The sequence below is a fragment of the Zalophus californianus genome, chromosome 10 (assembly GCF_009762305.2).
Source record: "Zalophus californianus isolate mZalCal1 chromosome 10, mZalCal1.pri.v2, whole genome shotgun sequence".
Lineage (NCBI taxonomy): Eukaryota > Metazoa > Chordata > Mammalia > Carnivora > Otariidae > Zalophus > Zalophus californianus.
This window is the reverse complement of record NC_045604.1, coordinates 72860270-72884286: the sequence shown is the minus strand read 5'-3', so window position 1 is coordinate 72884286 and position 24017 is coordinate 72860270. Positions and strand designations below refer to the sequence as shown.

Genomic DNA, 24017 nt, shown 5'->3' with positions numbered 1-24017 from the left:
GCCAGTCCAGCCCTGCCCGCTGAGCTGCCCCGGACCGGCTGCGGCCACTCTGCCCTCACGGCCCCCACACCAGGCCCCTCCTGCAGTCTCACTGTCCTCAGGTTTTCCTCACCCTTCCCACCGGGTACAGAGCCCTGCACCCCGGCTCTGCCGCAGGCCGCCTTTCCCCTAGCATCTCTGGAATCTGGGTGGAATGCTCCAGTGCGGCTGGGAAAGAGAAGCCTTTGCCAGACTCTTGTTGGACCGAGGCCAGGGAGTTGTGTCTCCCCCAGAGCGGAGGCACTCACCAAAGTTACAGCAGGTAGTGGCAAGGTGAGGACCTGAACCCATGATGTTTCATCCAGAATCTTCCATCTCTGGCCCCTCAGCACCCTGCCCCCTCCTAGCAGCAGACCTGGCAGTTGTGGCAGCCTCTGGGTTGGAAGGAAGCCCCGGAACGGGGCTTCTGAGTGCCGCATTCTGGGGGTGGGCAACCCATACCAGGCACAGGACGGTTGGGGCTCTCGAGCAGGGCGGCCCCACTCATGGCACAGCCAAGACAGAAACCATCTTTGCAACTCATTTTATTGTTTCTTTATAAACTTCCTCTCACATGGAGGAATATATTGTTATAGTCATTAGCTTATCTCTTTTTTTTTCTTTTTTAAACTCTATGCTAACAGCAATGGAGCCAAGAGGAGGAAAAACATAAGCTACGATAGAAAGGCACTTAGAACCTGTTAAAATACTGATATCCTGGAATGTGCAACAACAAACCCACAACAACAACACATACACCAGCCCTTCCGAGCTTGGTCTATCACCGAGTCACATGCTGAGCTAATGTCGCTTTCCAGTGCCCTGTTCCTCTGCTCCCTGGGCTTGAGTCTCAGAGCCCTCACCCCCCAGCTGGGGACTTAAGGCCTGGGTCCTGGGTGGGGCCCAAAGAAAGGAGACCAGCTCCTTCCTGCTCTGCTCACAGCCCCTTCAAGGGGCAGAGCCAGCACTGCCAGGCTCTGTCGGGGCAGGCCCGGGCAGGGTGACCCCTCTAGGACAGAGGGGCAGTCCAGGCAACAGTGAAGGCTGCAGGGCTGCTGACGACCCTACTGCTGGCCTGCAGCTCCCTGTTCTACAGCAGGGGAAATGGAGTGCTTGGTCGTGTGGCCAAGGCGCCAGGAGTCCTGACTGCGGGGGCCAGCGCCTCCCAGATGGCACCGGGCCACCTCCAGGGAGGGAACAGTGAGGGCTCAGGGTGAGGGGAAGCATAATGCTGTGGTCCCAGGGCCTGGTGGAACCGGGCAGTGGGTGGTGGGGCACGTGGACACCGGCATCCTTAGCTTATTCCGGCCCGTGCCACGGGGGAGGTGGCGGGCAGGGGTGGGGACGCTCGAGGACAGGCTCAGCAGAGAAAGCCAAAGCAGACAGCCATGTCGTAAACCCAGGCTCCTTCCTCCAGCTTCCCCTTCCCAGGTAGAGGGCTTGGGCCCTTCCATGGCCATCCTTGTTTGCTTCAACCCCCAAGCCCAGGGCTTTCAGTCCATGGCCTCTGGAAAGCTCCCATGCCCAGCACTGGCCTGGAGCCCTCCCTCCCCTGTGTGCTGGCTGTGACTTGGCACCCCCAGAATGGGAGCTGTGTCCCAACCTGGGGTTGTCCCCAGCCAGCCTCCCACCTCCTGACACCCTGCAAGCCACCACAGTCCCTTGTGCAGTGGCACCGCCCCAGGCCAGGCCCTGCCCCACCTGTTCCCTGAGCCAAGCGAGGGCCCAGGGTCCTGGCATCTCCCCTCCTCACTCAGGGCTCCACTGCCCACACTCCCAGGGCTCCCTGAAAATAGAGGGAGAAGGCCCAGCAGCGAAGGGGCAGGTGAGTGGTCACAGTCCCCTCACTTGGGAGAGCATCCGGCCCAGAGAGGGGGCCGACCCTCAGGTAGTGCTGGCTGTTTTTGGACGGGCTAGTGGCAGGGGGGCAGCTGGCAGAGCGGGCCTCCCTCTCTTGAGTTTGGAGGCACCTTGTCATAGGGATAAGGTGGCTTCTTCCTGTGGCTTTGCCTGCGTCTGTCTTGCTCTCCCTCTGGAGGGTGGGCCAGAGGGAAAGGGGTCCAAGAAGCCCCCAGAGTAGGGGCCCAGAGAGGCTAGGCAGGACGGGGACATGGCTGGCAGGTGGGCAAGGCAGGGAGGGAGGGCGCCCTACCCAGGCTGGCGACTGGTTGAGGGAGGCACGGGGGGCTAGGTGGAGGACAGGGCAGGGGGAGGGCCAGAGGTGAGTGAGGCCTCAGCACCCAGGAGCACGGCTCTCCCTGGCTGGCAGGACCAGCTCCCCCTCCAGAGCCTGGGACACCACCAATGACCTTCTAGCACCATCCTTGCTGCCCAGCTTGTCTGGGGCTGGGTCCGCCTGGGGGACACAGGGCAGGCCCCAGGGGCAGGAGGACATTATTGCTATTTCGCAGAAGAGTTTCCGTTCGTCAGGGGCAGGGCTGGGGAGCTGCTAGCTGGGCTGCGGGTAGCCGTCCTGCAGGCAGGTTCAGTTCACCACGGCTGGCTTGAGCAGCACGGAGCCCGGTGGGATGACCACCCAACCAGGAGCGAGTGCCTCTGGGCTGCTGGCTGCCGAGTTGACACCCGTGGACAGGTCCAGCACGGTGCCTGGCAGCAGGGGGAGTCCGTCAGGGCTTGGCCGGGAGCGGCTGTTCTCAGTTCTCTCCAGGGGCGTCTTGCGGCCCTCCATGCCCAGAGACCTGGCTGGCACTGCCCCACGCCCCTTCTCCCCCTCGGCCTTGCCGCCAGCGGAGCCAGCGAGGAGGGAGACCACAGGCAGGCCCAGTCCACCAGCCCCAAAGGGTGAGGGCAGCAGTGGGTTCTTGGCCAGATTGAGGGGCAAGACGGGGCCCGGCAGCCCGGGGCCCAGTGCCCCTGCTCCCCCACCGCCCCCGCCATTGCCACAGGCCAGGGCACTGAGGTCAAGGGGGCCAGGGGCCAGGGGCAGGGGCAGGCCAGGCAGGCCGGGGCCTCCAAAAAGGGCAGCAGGGTTGGGGATGATGATCTGGGCTCCGCTGACATAGGGGCCGCCGTCAGGGGTGGGCAGCGGTGGTTTGGGGGGTGGGCGCAGTTGCAGGAGCTCTTGCTGCTCATGAGACACGAAGTGGCCGTGGGCCTTGATGTGCTTGCGCAGCGAGCTGGGGTCCGTGTAGCGCTTGTGGCAGCCGGGCATCTTGCAGTAGTAGGGCTTGTCTACATAGTGGGTGCGCGTGTGCTTGAAGCGGTCGCTCGAGTTGGAGTAGCGCTTGCTGCAGCCCTCGTAGGGGCAGACATAGGGCTTCTCACCTGCGGGGCGGAGCGGGGCATGAGGGGCCTCTCTGCAGCCCGGGCTCCTAGTCCCAGCCCCACCCCGGGCCGCCCCAAGCCCCTCACCCTGGACGAAGATCCCCCTGAGATCACGGACCACGATGTGGGGGATGGTGTTCCCAGCACCCGGCACAGGATCTGATCCCAGGTGGGGACAGCAGGGCATAGCCACTGAGAAGCCCACTCGGTCACCCCCAGCTCTGCTCTGGCCTGGCTGTGTGCCTCTGGCCTCACTCGTGTGCTCCAGATTGGGGATGACAGCGACCACTTCAAAAGGCAGGACCACAAATCTGCTTACATATTTCCGGGAAGCCCCTGCTGGGAGGTGGCCCGCAGTGAGCACTGCAGGAATGCCCGCTGCGCTGTATTTGGTCCTGGCGCAGCAAAATGCCTCCAGACTGACTAAATGTCTGGTAGCCACTCTCGGTGCGCCTTTGAAGTGTGGCTGGCCCACACTGACATGTGCTGCGAGTGAGGGGAAAGATACTCCCCAGACTGATTCCAGACTTCGCACAAAATTAATTCCAGTGTCTCACTGATCCCTTTTTAATATATTGGATTCAAGAAAATATTTCATTACAATTCAATTCACCTATTCCAAATTGTGTGGCAATTTGGAATTTTTTTTTTTTTTTTTTTTTTGCAGTTAGGAAATTTAAAATTAGGTATGTGACTCCGTCACCAGAGCTGGCCCCACCATGTGCCGGAGCACAGTGAGGAGCGAGTGCGCGCCTCACGGGCGGCATCTGTCGGTCGATCACATGACGACGGTGCTGATGCCACAAAGGGAGATGTGTCCGTGCTCCAAGAATGGATACTGAGGGGCGCCCCCCAGAAGTGGCACTCGAGAAGGGATGTGTCCCTCACCTCTCTGCCGCTCAGCCCCCCGGCCAGCTGCTCACCTGTGTGTGAGCGGTTGTGGATCTTCAGATTCTCCAGGCGAGAGAAGCTCTTGCTGCAGGTGGGGCAGCGGTGTGGCTTCTCGTTGGTGTGTGTGCGGATGTGGATGAGCATCTTGTACCTGCTCCAGGGAGGGCACAGGGGAGCTCGTCAGACACCCGAGCCCCCTCCCGCCCCCCCAAGCCCCCCCCTCGCCCTCCCTCACCTGGCATTGAAGCCTCGGCCATGGCGGGCACAGCCCTCCCAGTGACAGCAGTACCCCGCGTCCTTCTCAGGCTTGACATGGTAGTCGTTGACATGATCCACCAGGTCTTGCAGGAGCTCGAAGAGCTGGTTACACTGTGGGGCCAGGGAGGATTCTGAGTCTGCATGGGGCCGCCCACCCCGGCCCTGGCCCCCCTGTTCCTGGCCCCCCACTCACCTTGGCCCAGCGACACACCAGCTGTTTGGGCAGGGGGAGCTCTGATGAGAGGCACTTGTCCTTGGGGGCGGTGAGGAAGGAGGAAGCAGGCAGGTGCAGGGCCCCCCCGGAGCCCAGAGGCAGGAAGAACTGGAAGGAACTGGGGACGCCATCTAGATAGCGCAGTGGCTGGAAGTCCTGGGGGACGGGAAAGGCAGAGCGGGTCAGTGCTCCCAGCTGGGCCAGGAGGCCTACATCCCCTCTGTCTCCTGTGGCAGGTTGAGTTGTCCCAGTCCCAACCCCTTGTACCTGTGGGTATGACCCTAGTTGGCAATACGGTCTCTGCACATGCAATCAAGTTAAGAAGTCATACTGGGAGTGCCTGCGTGGCTCAGTCGGCTAAGTGTCTGACTCTTGATTTCAGCTCAGGTCATGATCTCAGGGTCGTGAGATCAAACCCAGCTTCGGCTCCACACTGGGCATAGAGCCTGCTTTTAAGATTCTCTCCCGGGCGCCTGGGTGGCTCAGTGGTTAAGCGTCTGCCTTCGGCTCAGGTCATGATCCCAGGGTCCTGGGATCGAGCCCCACATCGGGCTCCCTGCTCAGCGGGAAGCCTGCTTCTCCCTCTCCCACTCCCCCTGCTTGTGTTCCCTCTCTCGCTGTGTCTCTCTCTGTCAAATAAATAAATAAAATTAAAAAAAAAAGATCCTCTCCCTCTGCCCCCACCCCTGCTCTCTCTCTCCCTCTCAAAAAAAAAAAAAAAAGGTCATACGGGGTTGGGGAGAACTAAACCCAGTGACAGATGTCTTCATAAGAGAAAGGGAGATTTGAACTCAGAGACACACAACAGAGGCAGGAAGGCAAGGTGGCACGAGGGGCAGAGATTGGAATGACACTGCTACGAGGCAGGGGACGCCGGGAGCCACCAGAAGCTGGAAAGAAGCAAGGAAAGATTCTTGCCCAGAGCCTTCGGAGGGAGCACAGCCCCATCAATACCTTGACTTCAGACTTTCGCTTCCAGAACTGTGACAGAATAATACATTTCTATTGTTCTAAGCCATCCAGTTTATGGTCTTTTCCAGGAAACCAATAGACCACTTTTCCAGAACCCACACTCCCTCCTTACCGGGGCAGTGGGCACCGCAGGCAGGTCCCCGTTGCCCTGGCGCTCAGGGGACAGCGAGCTGCTGCCATTGGGGGAATCCAGCCCGGACGGCGGTGACAAGCTGAGGTCCACCAGGGGGGCCGCCGAAAAGCGTCCCTCTACCTTCTCAGGGAACTTGGGGTTCAGCAGGAAGCCTAAGGGAGAAGCACTATTCAGGGGTGCTGGAGCTGGGAGTCCTCCGAATCCTGAAAGCAGATAACAGCCACACCCCCAGACCACCCTGGGACCCCAAGCATCTGAGCAGCAGCCTGCACAAGTGACAAATGGGACCTTTGCCACCATGAGAGCTCAGCCGTTAGGTGGGACAGGAAGTGGAAAGTACCCACTGAACAGGAACTTGAAGCCAGGCTCCTGGCTTGCTGTCACCCTGGCAGGTAGGGATCTTTCTGACTTTTCCTGGGCCCTTCCTGCCTCGCTGTGCCCTTCTGTAACAGGAGGGGTTTGGGCTGGGCTGCTTCCAGAGCCTTCTAGCTCAGACATGGTGGGTCTGGTTTTCAGAGTCCAGAGGAGGCAGAGTGGAAGTCCTGAGCCCCAAGCACCTGCTGAGAGGCACTTGCTGGGCTCAGTCCCCAGTCTGCACGGACCTGACTGACCAGCCACTCTGCCTCAAAGCCCAGGAGTTGGGTCACAGGGCCTCGGTCACTGCTTGTGAATCCCCTGCTCCCCCGTACCAGTGCCTCCATGTCCTCCCCAAGGCCTAGTTTGAATCCTGGCTCTGCTGGGCCAGCTTCATGAACGGGGCAGGTCAGTTGCCTCCCCCCAGGGACAATGTCACCTCCAGAGACAAACTGCTGGGAGGATAAATGGACAGAGCTCTAGCTCTAAGCTGCAAGCTGCAAGGGGCCTGCTTACATCCTGGGGGACACACCTTGGACGTTCTTCCCATTGCCACGGCTCCATCAGGGCCTGAGACACCCACCCTCACCCTGCCTGGGGCGCTGTACCTGAGGGCGGGGAGCCCGGAGAGCCCGGGGTGGGGCTGTCATCCACCAGGCCGAGGTCCCTGTGCAGAGCCCGGTGCCGGACCACACTCAGCGTCCTCTCCCGCTTTTCTCTCGCCGCCCGGAGCTTGGTGATGCTCAGCTTCAGGTCGAGCGGCTCGTCCAAGGAGTGCATGGTGATGAGGGGCTGGTCGGAGGTGGCTGCAGGCAGTGGGGAGCTCCCAAGCTGGTATTCAGGCAGGAACCTGGGGGAGGACAGGAGCTGTGCTGTGACACTGTGACTTCAGGCTTCTCAGGCTGCACCCACGGAAGCCGCCAGGGGAGGGAGGCGTGGATGTGCGGCAGCGTGAGCGCTGTCTTCTTGGGAAGGGGGACCCACTGGCTCTGGCCCTGGGTCTCATGAGGAGCGCCAAATACCTACTAAGAGCTTCCACATCCACTGCCCTCAAGTCTTTTCTGGAGGCAAAGCTCAGAGAGTCCATTTTGCCATGAAACTGGGTTTTAGAGACACTGCCTCAGGTCACAGAGCTAAGAAGTGGCAGAGCTACCAGCTTCAAAGCCAGGTCTCCCTGGAACTGGTCAGCCAGGTCCCAAAGGTCATTTCTGACCAAGTGGAAAGTCGTGCTCAGGATCACATGCCTGGTTTGAGCCTGAGGACCCAGAACCAGACCAAAAGAGCAATGAGCGTCTAGCTATTAGTGGTTCTCAGCTACTGATCGTCAAGGGCTCGCTGTGTGGGACCTCCCAGGCAGCTGTGGTCACCTGCAAGGGAAGGAGGCTGAGACCTTGCCTCAGGAGAGCTGTGCAGAGCCTGGCCCAAGGGATAGGGGTGCGGGCAGGACGCCTTGCCTCCCAGGTGAGGTCCAGAAAAGAGGTGCCCATAGGCCCGGGGAGCCAGAGGGAGCTGGGCCGCCACCAGGGGGCAGCTGAAGACTGTGGCCCAGCCAGGCCGGCCAGGGACAGGGTTGGAGGGAAGTGGACGAGCTCTGTCTGGTGGTTAATGAAATATATGTATACATCGTTTTTTTTTCCACTGGTGATGATATTCTTTTATTACAAGTTCTCATGCTGGTATTTTCACGGTTCCTTAAAACCTCTCAATGGTGTGAGTTTCTTCACATTCAAATGACCCAAGAGCAAGGTCAACTCTCTATTCCAAACTCAAACTTTTTCCAAGGGCAACCTTTCCACGTGTGGTCGAAGTGTATCCTTGCATTTGCTAACTGAGATGATTACACCCTGAAAATCTACCCGCTAAACAAGCCAACACCATTAGAGACTCCATGTCATTCACCAAATCCACGTTTTCATAATTTAAAACAGAACACCCCTGTAACCACCACATGGTAAATGATCATACATCTCAGCTGTGCATGCGTGTGTGTGTGTGTGTGTGTGTGTGTGTGTGTGTGCACATGCACATGCCTCCCATGTATGCAGAGCTGCTTCATGGAGCCGGAAGGAGGAAGACAGCCCTTATGTCCCCACTCATCTTTTTTCCAGGCCATGCACCTCAGCAACATTATAAACAATTTTCTCTGGTCCCAAGTCCTGGCCCATCCATCTCCCCTGACAAGCTCTCCTTCTGCCAAGACCCTCAAGCACACAGGGAACAAGGCAGTCCCCTACCTCAGTTAGGACCCTCTGCTTCGAGGACATCCCAAGACCCTACCAGCACATGGCTAAATATCGGAGCCCAAGGAGGGGCAGCTACACTTGGTCGTGGGACCCAGTCTGTGACCTGACTTGTCCCAGTTAAACTGCATCAGGTGGGAGCAGTCAGATCTGTTTGGATTTGCCTCCCAGGCCACGCATGGGCCAGGGGCTCCCAGTGATGCAAGTGGGATCAGGCTGCCACCCTGCCCTTTAGGAGTTCCAGACCCAAGGCATGCAGGTGGGTGGGTGACAGTGATGGATGGACCTGGGCCCCTTCCACTCTCCCTCTGGCTGGGCAGGGAGCTGCCCTCTGCCTGACCCCCCTCCCCCAGTTATGTCTGTCTGTCTGCCTGTCCCTCCACCTGTTTATTTTTAGACACAGGCCCAGTCCAACCTCCCTGAAGCTCCTCTGTGCTGGGAGCCTAGAAGGAGAGGAAGGAAGTAAATATTTATGCTGATTAAGAATTCAGGAGCCAGGAAGGGCTGGTGGCCTGGTCCTTCAGCTGGCCTAGGGCCACAGGCCTCCCCACAGCCTCCATCCCCCACCCCCAACCGGACCTTCCAGACAAGGGCACAATGCGGGCAGGATGGTCTGGGAATTGGGAATTCAAACTGACACTTTGATTGGCAACCCTGTCCAGGTAACATTCTTTGGCATCTGCCCTACTCTCCTCCACCCCAGGCCAGACGGGGTCCAGGGAGGAGCCCTAGACCCTGGGTCACCTTGTGCTGAAGACCTGCAGCAGACATGCCTCAACATGCAACTAGGAAGGCCCCGCGAGAGGAGCCTGTTTTGTGGGACAGGGCAGGCACAGTACCCAGGTGGGAGTGGGGACTCCAGCACCCTCCTTAATCAGCAGGCCCAGTCCCCAGCAGAGAACGCCCCCCCCACACACACACTTCCTGTCACTGGGTTCTGCCCAGGGAGGCAGGGATTCATTCTGATGGAAGAACCCAGAACACAGTCCAGAGGCCCAGGCCCCCCCCAAAGGAAGAAGAAGCCACCCCAAAAGCTCTCAGCATCCCCCAACCCCAGGCTGGCCCCACCCAGAATTGTCCTCCCAAAGGTGGCCCCACACCAGGGGAAAGACCCCATGACCTCTCTCCTGTCCTGACCTTGGCCAACTTCAAGGTGTCTCCTTCCACTCCCCACCCCCCAGCTTGCAGAGGCCATTTCTGAAGCGGGGCTCTGCTCTTTGTTCCCCTTGTTCAGGGGCTGGGTGAAGGGTCCGGGAAGGCGACAGCCAGGGTGGCACTCGCCTGGGCTTCGGAGGCCCAGAGGGGAAAGCGGCAGGCCCTGGAACTTGCGGAGGCCAGCCACGCCGGCACCCGATTCGACGCTCCTGACACCCAGGCGGGCTGGGGCGGGCGGGAGGGGGACACTCGGGCGTCGCATTTCCCAGAGGAGGCCAGGGCCGCTCCGAAGGGTGACGCGCACGGCTCCGAGGGGGCAGGCGAGCTTCGGAACCGAACCGGTGGCGGAGCCCGCGGCGGGGCGGCGGTCGGGCGCGACCCCCTCGCCGCAGGCGGGCGGGGAGGCGGCGCCGAGGGGGTCGCGCTGCCGGGCGCCGCGCCGCTGCTCCAGCTGCGAAAGGAACTAATTAGAGCCCGGGGAGCGGGAGGAAGCGGGGCGGTGCGGGGACCACCGGGGCGGCGGGGCGGGCGCGGGACCCCGGCCGGCGTCCCTGGGGGGCGGGGGTCACCCCGAGGGTGGGCCGCGCTAGCTCCCCCCCGTGCCCCCACCCCGGGGCCCGGCCCCCGGCCCCCGGCCGCCGCGCCCGCCCCGCCGGCAGGGCCCAGACAATGGCCGCTATTGTGCGCCCGCCCCGCCGCGCGCAGACGGCCCCCAGCTGCAGCGCCCGGAGAGCGCCCCCGCCCGGCCCAGCCTACCTGGCGGCCGAGCCCACCCGCGGCGGGCGGGGCGAGCGCGGGGGGCGGGGGAAACCGAGGCCCGGACCGCGCACGGACTCCGCGGGGGCGCTGTGGCGTGGGGTGGGACACATCCCGGGGGCGGGGGCGGGGGGTGTTCAGCATGAGTCCAACACCTACCGTGTGCCAGGCACCAGCTGTCCAGGAATTCTCCGAACCCTCTAAAACCCCTACTGGGAGTAGAGGCCGTCGTTGCCCCTGTCGTAAACATGGGGAAACTGAGGCTCGAGCTCACCAGACTCACGGGAGTGGGCTGGACTCCGCTCTGGATAAAGCTGCTCCTTCCCTGCTTGGGGGAGGTCAGCCGGCTGGCCCGGAGCTTGAGGGGCAGCCTGCGCAGGTGGAGGGGGACAGCTAGGCATACGCACCCTGAGAAGCACTAAGGGACTCCTGGCCAGAAGCAGAGAGGACAGGGTTCTCTGTAAGATGGGGGCTTCTCCCTGCCCACCCCACAGCAGCATTGGGCCATGTAAGGGACACCCCTTATTGCCCCTGTGGTCCTGAAACTGCCCTTTGGTCAGCCATGGCCCATCTAGCCTAGAACCTGGGGACAAGGGTCCAAGATGCACCTCTCAAAAGTCCAGTGGCTTTCTTGGTATCGCATGGAAAGAGAAAGCCCCCAGCCTCCCCTGTGCTCTGTGGGTGCCAGGGTGTTTGGTGACTGGGATCATGGCTATCAACATGCAGTTCTCATGGATGGAGAAACTGAGCGCTGGGGCGGGGAGCCAGCTGGCTGGAAGCCTCAGGTGAATATTACATGACAACAGGACCAACAGCCACCTATTAAGGCAGGTGCTGCCCACCCCCATTTTACAGATGTCACAACTGAAGCTCAGGGAGATTAAGTGACCTGTCCAAGGTCACACAGCTTGTCTGTGGCAGAACTGGATTTCAAGCCCAGGTGAGTCCAGAAGCCAAGTTCGCTATCAGCCCCTCCTTTGCCCAAGGATGTGGGGAGGGGCAGGAAAAAGGGCTCCCGCTTGGCACCCCCTCCCTGCCCAGGGGTTTGTGGGAGCTAGGTACAGAGCCTAGGAGGGGCAGCAGGCAGTGGGTGGGCGCTGGAGGGGCCAGCTTGTGGGGGGGGCACAGGGAGGCTTGGAGAGCCGAGGGCAGATATGCTGCCAAAGCAAACGGCCCCACATTCCTGGGAACTGCTCCGGCTCCCTCCCTGCTCTGGCCAAGAGCTCCACCCTCCTGGCAGCCAGCGGCAGGGGCTGCAGGCAGGGGCAGACCCCATCCTCTCAGCGCCCTCCTTCCTGAGCAGGCAGCAGAGCAGGGGTCCAAGTACAGGTCAGACCACCTGGGTCTCCAGCTTGGTTCTGTCACTTCCTGCCCATGTGACTTAGGGCAGATCACCTCCCTGTCTCATTGTCCTCACCTCTAAAATGGGATGATCCTAATAGTAATAAGAACTCCTCACTGGGCTTTGGGTGGTGATGCACACATCCAGTGATTTCTTAATGCTTCCCATTATTATGTAATGTTCAGCAACTAAAACAATGCTGGGCCCATAGTAGGTACTTGGTCAAACTTGTTGAATTAACTGTCACCATCACCAATACGTCCAGCTTTGGCTAGTCTGGAGCTGTGAGGACAGCTGGATGGGAGGACTGAGCCTCCCCATGGCATCCACAGACACCACTGTCTCACCCTCACCTGAGCGCACCTGGCCTTCATTGTAAGGTGCAACTGAACAACTAAGCTGGTGCCCCTCAGAGAGCCTCAGGCATCAGCTGTCCTGGGAAGTGGCCACAGCTGACCATAGCCACCTTCTAGAGCCCAACTGCTCAAAGAAAAGGAGGGAGGCCCTGGAGGCTCTGAGCAACCCTGGAAGGAGCAGGGCTCCTCCTGGGACCCAGGGGAGGGGTTTATCCTGAGGCCTCGCCCAGCAGGTCCCAGGAGAGGGGCCAGGGCCAGCATACTTCCTGTAAGACCAAGGGGTTCTTCCCTGGGAACCTCTCACTCTGCAGGCAGGCCCTGCCCCCATCCCAAGATGGGCCCTCAGCCAGCCTCCCGGGCCTCCCCAGGTCCCCCTGGGGGCGGGGAGGCAGACCCCACCCAGGTGGAGGGCAAGTGCCCCAGGTGACCCAACCAGGGCTGAGCTCTCTGCCATCAGCCATGGGGTCCAATGGAAAGCCCTCAGCCATGGGGTCCAATGGAAAGCCCTCAGCTGGGCAGCACTTGAAGAAGGGTGTGTGCCAGGAACCTCCACTTGGGCATGTTTAGATGGCACTACCCAGAGCCAGGCTAGTTGGCCCCAGTCCCCTGTGCTCTCGCCTCTGGCTGTGGGGCCTCAGATGGGGCCCTGCTGCCCCTAGGAGCCTTGGTCAGAAACATAGGTACCACAGTAAGGTGCCAGCTCACAGGGCAAGGTGGGGATTGGGGACATCCCATAGGGAGAGCCTGGCCCAGTGCCTGGCACGCAGGAGACGTAGCTCCGAGAATTCTTGTTCCTGGCCCTGGGCTGGGGGTGCCCCATGCAATAACTTAGCTTGCCAAGGTCACCCAGATACTTCAGCAGTGCTGAAGCTGGAAGGCCCACAGCTGGCTCCCCCACCCCCACGCCCACACCCCTCACCAGTCCTGGCTTCCCCAATGACACCAGGTAGGGAGGAGCAACTCACACATGGGCCCAGCCCACACATGAACATGCACACTCACACAGACGTGCATGCCTGTCCAGCTGCAGGGGCCGGCCTGGCACAGAGGACTCCCTTAGGCCCAGTGGCTTCTAGGCCCCCATCTCAACGGCCTCCACCCCCTACTGCCTGCCTGCCTGCAGCCACCTTTGCACAACTATGTCTGGTATTTTCCTGTCTGCCCAGCTTGCTGGCGGGGGTGGGGGGGGGAGGTGGTGCGTGGGGCTTTAAGCACTGCCTGCACCTGGGCCTCAGCCAGAGGCGAGCCCGCCAAGCAGCCCCCACACCCGCCCTCGGACTGGGAAGGGAAGGGCCGGGCCCAGGCCGCCCAAATCCCTGGGAGGATCTGGCATGGGGTTCGGGGGAGCCAGACAGGGCCACACACCCACTGAGCCCTCGGCGGGAGCAGTCCAGGCCCTGCCAGGCAGCACTGCCCCTCAGGGCAGACAGGCAGGGCTGGGCACTCCGCCAGAACTACCTGGGGCCAGCAAAGGCCATGGCCAGTGTCCTGCAGGACATGGGCGGGCACCCATGGCACCCCGACGTAGAGGCAATGCATATGTGTCCCACTTGTGGTCAAACACCATACACACAGGGCACAGCACGTGACCGGCAGCAGGCCTGGGACCCAGGAGTTATGAGGAGCAGCAGGGATGAGGCCCAGGCCCCAGAGGGAAGGAAACGCTGCCCTTTCCCAGCCAAGTCAGGCTGTAAGACAACCCGATGAATATGTCCTGAGTCCCGGGGGCTCTTGCCCATGGCCCTCCCCTCCCACCAGCCCAGGACGAGCACCAGGCCACAGAACAGCACCTGCCAACTCCAAGCAGAGGCGGCCAAGGCGGGCTCTGGACTTTGGCCCTTCCCTCCCTCTGCCTCGTTTACCCCATCACTCAGTTATGCATTCCAACACCAGGCCCTCCACCCCACTCCGTCCTGGGGGCCCACAGATGAATGAGGATGAAAGGCACCTGGACCTCGGTGGGGGAACAAGAGCAGCAGGGGGGGGCGGGGAGCAGAGGGCTGCTCCCAAGCAGTTGGGACATGGGGTGAAGTGTTGGGGCATCAGGTCCTAACTTGTTCTGCAGGCCAGACAGGCCAGTCTGCCTCCCGCTCACCATCTCCATTCATTCTCATGTCCCCCCCCCACCCCCAGCAAATTAGGTGCTAGTCTCTCCATTTTCCAGAAGGGGAGATCGAGGCTTAGAGAGGTTCAGTCACCTGCCAAGGTCACAGAGCTTGTAAGTAGCACATCTGGGGTTCACTGCCACGTTCCAAAGCCCACACTCTTTCTGGGCCCAATGCTGTAGAGGCCTGGGGTGGCTCTGGCTGACCTTCAGCAAACCCGCCTGTCACTCAGGAGAGGAGGAGGCCCGAGAGGGAGGCTGGACCAGGACCTGGAGGGCACCGGGGAGTCGTGGGGCGCTCTACACAGAAAGCACCCTCTTCCGGTCCTGCACAGAGGCTCCTGTCCTCAAGCTCCCCCCTGCAGCACCTCCTTTCTCAGGATTCCCTTTCTCCCACGAGCCTGATGCTCACCTCTTGGGTGCCCCGCCCTGCTGCACAACCTTCCACATTCCCCTATTCTCCTCCAGCTGCCACTCCCCTCCTACCCCTTCCTGCACCAAGTCTTCCCTGATTCACCCTCTCCAGCCTCAGACTCTTGCAGCAGGTGCCTGACAGCTGAGCAGAGGACCTGCTTCTGTCCCCATGCTGCTGAGGGAAGTGTTCCTAGCCCTGCGGCAGCCTGTCTGCCTGCCACGATCACCCAGGGTCCAAGTCCTCACTAATGCCATCATGTCACCAGCTCTTGAACATACCCTGGATTCCTGGCCCTGCACACAGAGTGTCATATGCACTGCCCCCTGACCTTTGGCCCCAGCACTTACTCTGGCACCTGGCATTCAGAGCCTCGGGAGTCCTAGAGCTGGAGAAGGGCTCCTGCAGCGGACCACTGCACTATTTCCCACGGCCCCCACGCTGAGCTAACTCCTTCCGCCATCGTGAACTGGGCAGTGATGCAAAGAGCTGGGGGCTCAGAGCCAGAAAACCGGCCTGCCCCAATCTGATGTGGGCAAAGCTCTGGGCCTCAGTTTCCCCATCCAGGAAAGGAGAAGGCTGGCCTAAAGTAACCTGGAGCTTGAGCACCCTAATCAGTCCTTGAACAGCACCATCACACCTGCCCTTTGCTTTTCCCAAACACCTGGCACTCAGTGAATGTCTGTTGAATGAATGGATCTATCTGTGGTGCCCACCAGCAGGGTGAGGGGGTAGGGATGGAGGGGCTGAGGCCCAAAGAAGGAAGTGGCTTGCCCAAGGTCAAGGTGAGAGGCAGGGACTGGGCCTTGACACAGAGGCCTCTTCCTCCCTGTCCAGGGCAAAGGACCCGGGAGCAGACCTGGACCAGGATGAGGTGGCCAGCATTGCCCTGGTTCAGTTGGGATGACTGGTAGGGCCCAGTTCCCCCAGCTTCTCTCCTGCCACTCCCACTCAGCACTGGCACAGAGCCCACCCCAGAACAGCCTGGGACCAGGCCCAGCAGGGGCTCTGCAATGAACTCTGGACTCCAGCCCCACACCCCTACCCTCCCTACCCCCTGCCCACAGCCCCTCTTCCCTGCCACCCCTGCCTGTCCCCTGCTTGTCCCATCTGGCAGCAAAGCAAGTCTAGAACCTGGGGGCAGTCTCCAAACCCAAAAGGAAACACCCACTGGGTAGCACCCTGCCAGGCCTGGCCTGCTCCAGGTCCTTGGGGCCCGAGGTCCCTAGGACCCAGCAGGGTGAGCACTAGGTGTCCTGAGGTGGTGCTGCGGGCCTGGCCTGAAAGAGGGTGGGGCTGGCAGGCAGACAGCCAGCAGTACTGGGGTGGGGGGAGCTTTAGAACAGTCAGGACAATGGAGGGCCCCACAGCCTAGCAGGGAGGGGGACATCGAAGCTCAGGGGCAGTCAGCCTGAAAGTGTGGGGATGGGGGTTGGGGGGCTCTGGATGCAGGAGGGAGTAGCCCAGGGGAGAAATGGCTCAGGCAGGCTAGGACTTGCCAGCCAGACCCAGATGGACGATGGGGAGAAGGGAGGGAGAGAGGCTTCCTCCGGACACAGCTGCCCCCACGTCATGCCCTCATGCCGCTGCAGTGGATGGGGGGGCAGAGCAGGGAGGGGGGCGGACAGGAGTAGAGCTGAGGGGAATCCCAGGTTGAACTGACATTTCAGGGGCCAGGGCCAGGCAGCCTTAGGCTCCGGTCCCCCTCTGTCCCTCCCTGACCCCAAGTGACCCCAGGCCAAGGCCTCAAATCTCTGAGCTTCAGTCCCCCCCCACCAGCAGCCCCCACCAGCAGCCTTCTGACTCCCAGGGTCCCAGTGGGGCACCAGCCTGTGAGTGCATTTGTGCAAAGGAGACAAGACCCTCTGTCAGCTGGGCAGGATTGTTTTCCCAGGGCTGACTCAGGCAGCTCAGCAGTCTCCTGGGGCCTCTGGAGCCTCCCACCCGCCCTTGGCCATGACTGGAGGAGGGGGCCGGGAGCTGGGTCAGTCCCCTCCCCAGGCAGCCATCTGCCAAGGCAGGAGTACGTGTGCACACACATGTCGCACGCTGCATAACGGGGCTCCCCCTGTGGCGGGTGCTACCTGGCTTCTCAGGCATTGAAGACAAAGGGCCTGAGGAAGCCCCAGCCTCTCCCCAGACCCCCAGTCATGGCACTGGAAGATTCTCAGTCCCTCTGCCCATCCCCCACTGGGGGCAGCTGGAGCTGATGGAAAGTACCCCCCACACACACACATCCCAATGCTGGAATCACTTCACATCTCCGTGCCCCCCAGGCTCCTCCCAGCCTGACCACCAGTTAACCAGAAACCTCCATCCCATCTGGGAGGGGGAGGAGGAGAGGAAGGCCAGAGTGCCCGCCCCTCAAGATGCCCAGAGCCAAGGCCTCTACCCTGCCCAGCCTGAGGGAGCTTGGAGAGAAGCATCCTAGCCAGGATAGCAGGTCAGGCTCCAGGGCTCCCTGGGGACCAGCTGTGTAGAGGCCCCCAGGGCTCCCCTGGGAGGGTCCCATAGCACCAGAGCTAGAATGGGAAGAAGGGCCAGGGATCCCTGCAGACCTGGGCCAGGCCTCACCTCCATGGAGCAGTCTGGAGGTCAGGCCAGTAGGATCAGTGTCAGGAAAAGGGTGGGGGTTTGGGGCCTGCTTGGGTTCCCCTCAAGAACAGGATCCCTTCCTATCCCAGGCTGGGAAACTGACCACCAGATACCACCTCCCAGACCAGCCAGAGCAGACCCAGGAGCTTGGGCCCAGATGCCCACTGGCCCTGTTTCATCCCAAGCTTTAGTTTCTTCATTTGTCAGTGATCAATGGATCTTCCTCATAGGGTTGATGGGGCAATTCAGGTGACAGATGTCCACACCTGCCAACTTCCTGGGGCCACTGAAAGGCGCTGAGTTTTTCAGGGAGTTCTTCCTCCCATGCTGCTCCATCCCCTGACCCCATCAGCAACTCCATCCCTGCCTCCCTAGGGACCTCAGCTGGTATTGTTATTAGTTGGAGTACAGCAGGGGTTTGCAGGGCTGAGTTGGGGCCCCCCCGGAGAGAAACCAGGGTCTACCTACTTGGGGCCGCCCCTACACAGGAACCCCCAGCAGCACATCCTTTCCTGTCCCAGCATCAAAGCTTCAACCCTGGCTGTTCAGCAAAGCATGTAGAGGTGGAAAATGCTGAATCCCCACCCCCAGCCACACCTGAATCTGAATCGGGATTCACCAGGGGTCGCTGAGGCAGCCACCTCCCCAGCCGCTGGGGCAGATGTGTACCACGGGCTTTGCACAAGCTGTGGACCTCCACACCCGGGTTGGGTGGCAGGCTGGGGAAAGACCCAGAAAGACCGGGTATCCCATCTCAGAGAGGTAATGCCCTGACACATGGCTGGGCCGCCTACCTCTATGGCCCTTTTACAAGGGAACCAACTCAGGCAAGTGAGAGCTGCCTCTTTCTGGCTGGCCCTAAGCTTCCCCTCACCAGCCAGGGGCGCTCCCCACCTCTGAGTGAAGGGGGGACCACCTGGCACCTTCCACCAGTCACCCTCTGGCCTCCATCATCTGTGTGAAATTTACAGTAAGAACCCGGAATAGAGGGAGGCTTCTCTGCAGCCTCGTAAAAGGCTCTTCCCCCTATTCTGCCCAGCTCAGGGCCTCTCCACTGCAAGCTGAACTCCCCGCTTGGGTGAGGGGCCTCCACAGCCTCCCCTGGTACACAACCTGGGGAGACATCCGGTGTCGGAGGGGACAGCCAGGGCGGCCATCTCCCCCACCAAACCCTAGTGTGCCTCCCAGCACCAGGGCCCCACCCCAAACGCCAGCCCCAACATCTGGTCCCCCAGCCACAGCTGTCGCCACCCTCCCTCATCCTGGGATTGCCCCAAACTCTGCCCAGCACCCGTCCCCACCCCCTCGCCCAAGTGGGAAATTCGGATTCCAGGCAAGTCAGGGTAGATGAAAACGCACATGGGAAAATGTCGTCAGGAAAACACATTCTTCCTTCTATACCACAGTTCAGACCCCGGGAGGATTAGGTGGCAGAGGACACTCCCACCGCCTGGGGCCAAGGCCAGGCCAGGGAAGGAGGGGAGAGGGGAGTGTGGGGGCTGCAAGGTGGGGCCGGGAGGGGTACAGGGGCCCCTCACAGGCCCCAAGGAGGGGTCCTGACAGAGCTTTGTCTTCCTGCAGGGCAGCTGGCCCTCGGCGGGCACTCCCAGCGAGAGGAGCCCGGGCAGAAGACATTGCTGTGGCTATATCCCTCTGCAGCTGGCTTTCTAGAAACAACAAAAGCTTTGGGGGGACGCGGTTCACACGATTGTTTCAAATGAGGTTTTTGGATGTCTGTGGCATCCAGTTATTCATACTGGCTCCACCCACGGATAATTGAGAGTTGGCTTTTGTTGGCCTGACCCCACTTCTCAGTCCCCCCCACCAAGTCTTCTCATGGACTCCAGCTCGGGAAGCTCACCTTGTCTGACCTCGTGGTTTTAGGGATGAGGAAACTTAGACCCAGAAAGTGGTGGGGGTGGGGGGGTTGCTAGCTCAAGGGCCCCTGGAAGTTGGTGGCCTGGCCCAAACTCAAAACCAGGATATCAGATTCCCAGGCCAGGGGCTTTTCCCACTCACCCTCAAGGCTGTGGCCTGGCTCTCGTGAATCCCCCAAAGCCACTGACTCTAAAAGCAGTGGTGCCTGGAAGTGGGGTGACTCACTGTCTGGCTTCCTGGGGCGCCCCCTCCCCATCAGTGAGGGAGGGACTGGCAGGTGTCCCTGTGTAGAGAGCCAGGAGCAGGGAGAGGCCCCCCAGGGGACCCGGGCCAGGGTCACTCAGGGGCCGAAGAGCCCCAGCTGGAGGGATTTAACACCAAAGGTCAAAGGTCACAGACAGGGAAGGGCGGGCAGGCTCTGGGGGTCACAGGGTCAGCGCTAATGGCAGCTCCGGAAAGGAGGGGGAGGGTGAGGAGCTAAGGAAAACAGGGCCGCTTCCAATGGGTCCTCAACCCCCATAAACTGTGCCCCAACCCCCTGGCACTGCCTCCTGCCTGGATGGTTGCAGAGAGGGCCCAGCAGAGCTGGGGGTGGGTTGTGAAATGGGCTGGGCTGGAGCCTGGAAAGGGGTGTCCTGGGAAGGGCTCCCCAGGTGCAGCCCCTCCCCCAGAGTGGGCCAGGGCCAGCTGGGAGGCCCAGCCCAGGCCCAGAGGGGAGAAGGAGGAGCAGAGGGGGAAGGCTCCGAGGTCACGGGGAGAGATGTGTGGGCCGGGCTGGAACAGCTGTAGTACTGTGGCACCAGGAGTGGGGCTTGGAGAGGATTGGGTGGGTGGGCAGACCTAAGGGGCCAGCTTCCCCTTTTCCTGAGCTTGGGAGCTGAGGAAGGCCCTGGGGGAGCAGGGTGGCTCCTGCTGTTCTCTAGCTTCAGCTAAGCCCCACCTTCCCTCCAGGATGTAAGCCCCTCAGGAAGGCTGCCTCTAAAGACCACAGCTCAGGCCCTGGCCCTGGCCTAGACCAAGAGCCACAAGAGCCCAGGCCTTGGCCAGGTCCCCGGCTGGCCTGGCTGCCCCCTCAGTGTCAAGCGTTCCCTTCAGAGCCAAGATCCCGGGCTGTGATGGCTGGGGGCCCAGGGCTCCTCCCAGGATCCCTTCCCGCTTCCCAGGCCCCAGGGCAGGGCCAGGATCCCTGCAACCATCACTGGCCCAGGGTGGCCAGGCCAGGCGGGCCCTCCCGGACAGAGGGAGAGGCACATGCTGCCCTGCTGTGGCCTGAGTACCCCACTGGCCAGGGCAGTGTGCCAAGGCCTCCAGGTGCCAGCCTGGATTCCAGCCCCATTCCAAGGGGCCTGCAGGGAAGCAGGGTGCTGGCATCCCCCTCCCTTGGCCTCTCCTTCCCTGGGGATGCACCTGCCTCATCCCCTCCCCCACTCCCTCCAGACCCTCCTTCAAGCTGTTGGATACCCCTGCTCTCTTCACTTTGCCAGGTTCTTCTGCTTCCACCCAGACAGCAGAGGAGGATGAACAAGTGCCAGACAGGACTCGGCTCCCAGTCCTGACGCGGCTGCACCCCCTGTCCTGACCCCCAGGGACGCCTCCTTCCCCCGGCCCAGGAAGGGCCCAGGCTACCCAGGGGCAGCAGTGGGGAGACTTTCCGGGACAAGGGAGGAGACACCTTTCAAACCGCGTCCTAGAAACATCCCCCGCGCAGCCGTGGGAAGGGGTGGCTGCCCCGCTGCCCCAGACAACTTCGTGCCCAGGATCCGGGGGGCCCCCCCTCTCACCCCGCAGCGCGCCCCCAACCGCGGCCGCCCAACTTCCCCGCCGAAGTTTGCTCCTGCCCTGGGCCCGGCCGTGGCTCGGCCCGGCCTCCGGACGGAGGGAGGGAACGAGGGAGGAGAAAGACGGAGAGACGGAGGGACGGGGCCGGGGAGCCGGCGAGGGAGGGAGCGCGCGAGCCAAGCGAGCGAGGGAGAGAGCGCAGGGGCCCCGGCGAGGGCTCACAATGGCCCGGGGCGAGGCGCGGACGCGGGAGGAGGAGGCGACCCTCGGGTCCCGCAGCCCCCCGCAGCCCCCGCGCGACAGCCCAACACCCCCCCGCCGCCCGCTCATGCCCGTCCCCACGGCGCGACGCCCCGGGGCTTCCTACCTCGGCGGCGGGGGCGGTCGGGCTCCCGGCTGCGGGCTCCGGCGGTCGGGGGGCGGCGGGGGAGCGAGCGGGGGAGGGGCCGGGGCGGGCGGGGGCCGGGGCGCGAGGCTCACGCGGCGCGGGCTCCCCTGGCACGGCCGCCCGGCGCCCGGCCGCTCCGCCACATCTGCAGCTCCGGCAGGGAAGGTGGCCGCGGCGGCCGGGCCGTGCGGGGATGTCTTAGAGAGGGAGGGAGGAGGGAGGAGGGAGGTGGCGGGAGGAGGGCCGGGCAAGCCTCGGAGGAGGGGGAGGAGGAGGGGCGCGGGGGGCGGCCTTGCTCCCTCCTCCCTCCCCCGCTGGTTCCCTCGCGCCCGCCCTCCCAGCAAACCCCTCTCGCCGCGGCGGCCCCAGGCCCGGGGCGCCAGCTGCCAGGCGGGGCGTGCGCGTCGGGGGGAGGGGGCGGCCGGGAGCCGGCGCTGGGCCGGGGGAGGGGAGAGAGAGAGGGCGGTGGGGCAGCGGGGCCGCGGGGAGCGGGCACCGGGAGGGAGGGGGCGCGGGCCGCGGCCGAGCGGCTCGCGTCCTCCTCGGCCCCATCCTCGGGTACCCCCCCCCCCCGCCGCGCCCCGCCCCCGGCCCGAGGGCAGCGCTGGGACACGGCCCGGAGGTGGCCTGGGGATGGCGGGGGCGGGGGGGGGTAGGGATGTCCCGCCCTTGGGGAAGCCCGCGGAGGGGGCAGGCGCGCGGATGCCCGGAGGGAGGGCGTGCGGGCCCAGAGGAAAAGCCCCGAGGACCGGGAAGATGGAGGAGGTCGCTGCGGCCGAGGGGGCGGGGGCCCCTCGCCTCCCTCCCGCGGGGTCACCTTGGCCAGGCCCCCCGCGGCCCCGGGCGGCGGGGAGGGCGGCAGGAATGCCTCTCCGCAGGCCCTGGTTTCTCCGCCCAGCCCAGTTCCAGGAACGCGCGGGCAGCGCCCGGCAGGCAGAGGCCCCGGCTCCGGATTCGGGGAGGCGCAAGCCGGGGTTCGAGGCCGGGATCAGACCCTCCCTCCCGTCCCACGCCCGGTTGGTCCCCGCCTTGCCTTCGGCCTCAGTTTCCCACACAGTGGAATTAGGACTAGGTCCGGCCGGGAGCAGTCCGGGCTTCCGCTCGGCCTCAGTCTTGGTCCCAGCAGTTGGGACAACCTGCGTCCCCAACCTGAGCGCCGCGGGGGTCTTTGGTCTCGCCGGAACCCCGCGGTTAGGAGGTGGAAGGAGTGGATGTCGGCGAGTGCTTAAGCCCCGCACCCGCCTAAGCTGTCTTTTCCCTCCTAATGTTGAACCCAGACTCGCGTTCTTGAGTGTGTCTATGTTTGGGTCAGTCTGGAGCCCCTGCCCGGTTATCTTCTCGCTGCTGTGCTGTCGGGTGGCAAATCTTGGTTCAAAAACAGCCCTCCTGCTATTGGCCAGTCCCGCCGCCAGCCCCGCCGCCTCACAGCTAGCCTTGAGGAGTCCAGGAGAGGAAAAGCCTCCTCTTGTAGATGAGGCACCTGACTCCCGGTGTAATTTCGCCTTCATGTGTGTATTTGATGCCGCTGTCCGCCGCCAGAGCCCGAGGACCGGTAGGTCTTGATCACACAGCATCCTCAGCTCCTGGCACAGCTCTTGGCACATAGTAGGTGCTCCAGACATGTTGCACGATGGACACATGATAGGTGCTCATTACATTTTAAGCTAATGTACATATAGTTGGTGCTCGTGACTTTTGCATAAATGGACAGAGTTCCTGCTCTTAAATTGTCACATGAACACACAGTAGATGCTCATTGTATTTTGGGCAAATGGATACATAGTTGATGCTTATAATGGTTGCATGAATGGACACATAATAGGTACTCATGACTTACATGAACAGACACAGAGTAGGTGCTCATGAATTGTTGGGTGATACATGAAAGGCCTGTAGGCCTGAAAAGTAGCGATTTGGAGGTGACCTCCCCTGCCCCTACCCCACCCCGATTTCCCTCCTGTGGATAATGTGGAGTGAGACCAGACCGGGTTAAACATTAGCCAGCAGATGGGCCTGGGGGCAGGCCAGCTTTGGGACCTAGCACCTTCCAGGAGGGGGCTGTTAAGGGCCGACTCTCCCGGTCCGCTGGGTGCGTGGGGAGGGGCAGAGGCTGAGGGCCGCAGAGCGCCCCCTCCCGGCGCCTGGGATCTTGGCGATGCAGGCCACAGCGCGGCCCTGTAGTCAGAGGCATAGCGTCGTTCAACCTCGCCAGGTCCGGCTCCAGCCGTGGGGGAATCTAGGTATATTGAAAAACGGTGCACAAGGGGCTACTTTTTTATCTGTTAATAATGCTTATGGCGTGCCGGCAGGATGCCAGGCAGTGTGCGGCAGTGGAGACAAGAGCGAACAACCTCAGCTGTCCTTGCCTTCGTGGGTCTCACAGTCTGTTCGGACCTGAATCCAGTGACCAGGGAAATCCAACGACCTCCGCGCCATGCGGGCACTTGACCATAAGAAACCTTTACACCTCGGGGCGCCTGGGTGGCTCAGTTGGTTAAGCGACTGCCTTCGGCTCAGGTCATGATCCTGGAGTCCCGGGATCGAGTCCCACATCGGGCTCCCTGCTCAGCAGGGAGTCTGCTTCTCCCTCTGACCCTCCCCCCTCTCATGTGCTCTCTCTCTCTCTCTCATTCTCGCTCTCTCAAATAAATAAATAAAATCTTAAAAAGAAAAAAGAAACCTTTACACCTGGAGGTCCTTTCTCATCGTTTTTCTACATACACTTGTTTTCACGGACAAGCAGCTTGCTCCCAGTGAGAACTCTGAGTTGGGATTCCCACCTTGGGATGATGACTAGTATCTCCTTTTTTTTTAAAGAAGTTATTTATTCGAGAGACAGGGAGCACAAGCAGGGGGAGGGGCAGAGAGAGAGGGATAAGCAGACTCC

At 61.9% G+C, this 24017-nt stretch overlaps 2 protein-coding genes across 2 annotated transcripts; one reads left to right on the top strand and one right to left on the bottom strand.

Annotated features, from left to right (window-relative positions):
• Positions 1–546: 546 nt before the first annotated feature.
• GLIS2 (GLIS family zinc finger 2) lies at positions 547–21167 on the bottom strand. Its single transcript, XM_027610061.2, has 7 exons — positions 21110–21167; positions 6734–6975; positions 5751–5923; positions 4646–4822; positions 4430–4563; positions 4227–4345; positions 547–3303 (listed from the first exon to the last, which is right to left on the bottom strand). Exons 2-7 carry the CDS (start codon positions 6903–6905, stop codon positions 2504–2506), a joined length of 1575 nt encoding a protein of 524 aa, XP_027465862.1. The 5' UTR covers positions 6906–6975; positions 21110–21167; the 3' UTR covers positions 547–2503.
• A 461-nt stretch (positions 21168–21628) lies between these two features.
• LOC113933505 (translation initiation factor IF-2-like) lies at positions 21629–23658 on the top strand. Its single transcript, XM_027613679.2, has 2 exons — positions 21629–22682; positions 23440–23658. The coding sequence occupies exons 1-2, from the start codon at positions 21764–21766 to the stop codon at positions 23526–23528; spliced, it is 1008 nt and encodes a 335-aa protein (XP_027469480.2). The 5' UTR covers positions 21629–21763; the 3' UTR covers positions 23529–23658.
• The last annotated feature ends 359 nt before the right edge of the window (positions 23659–24017 follow it).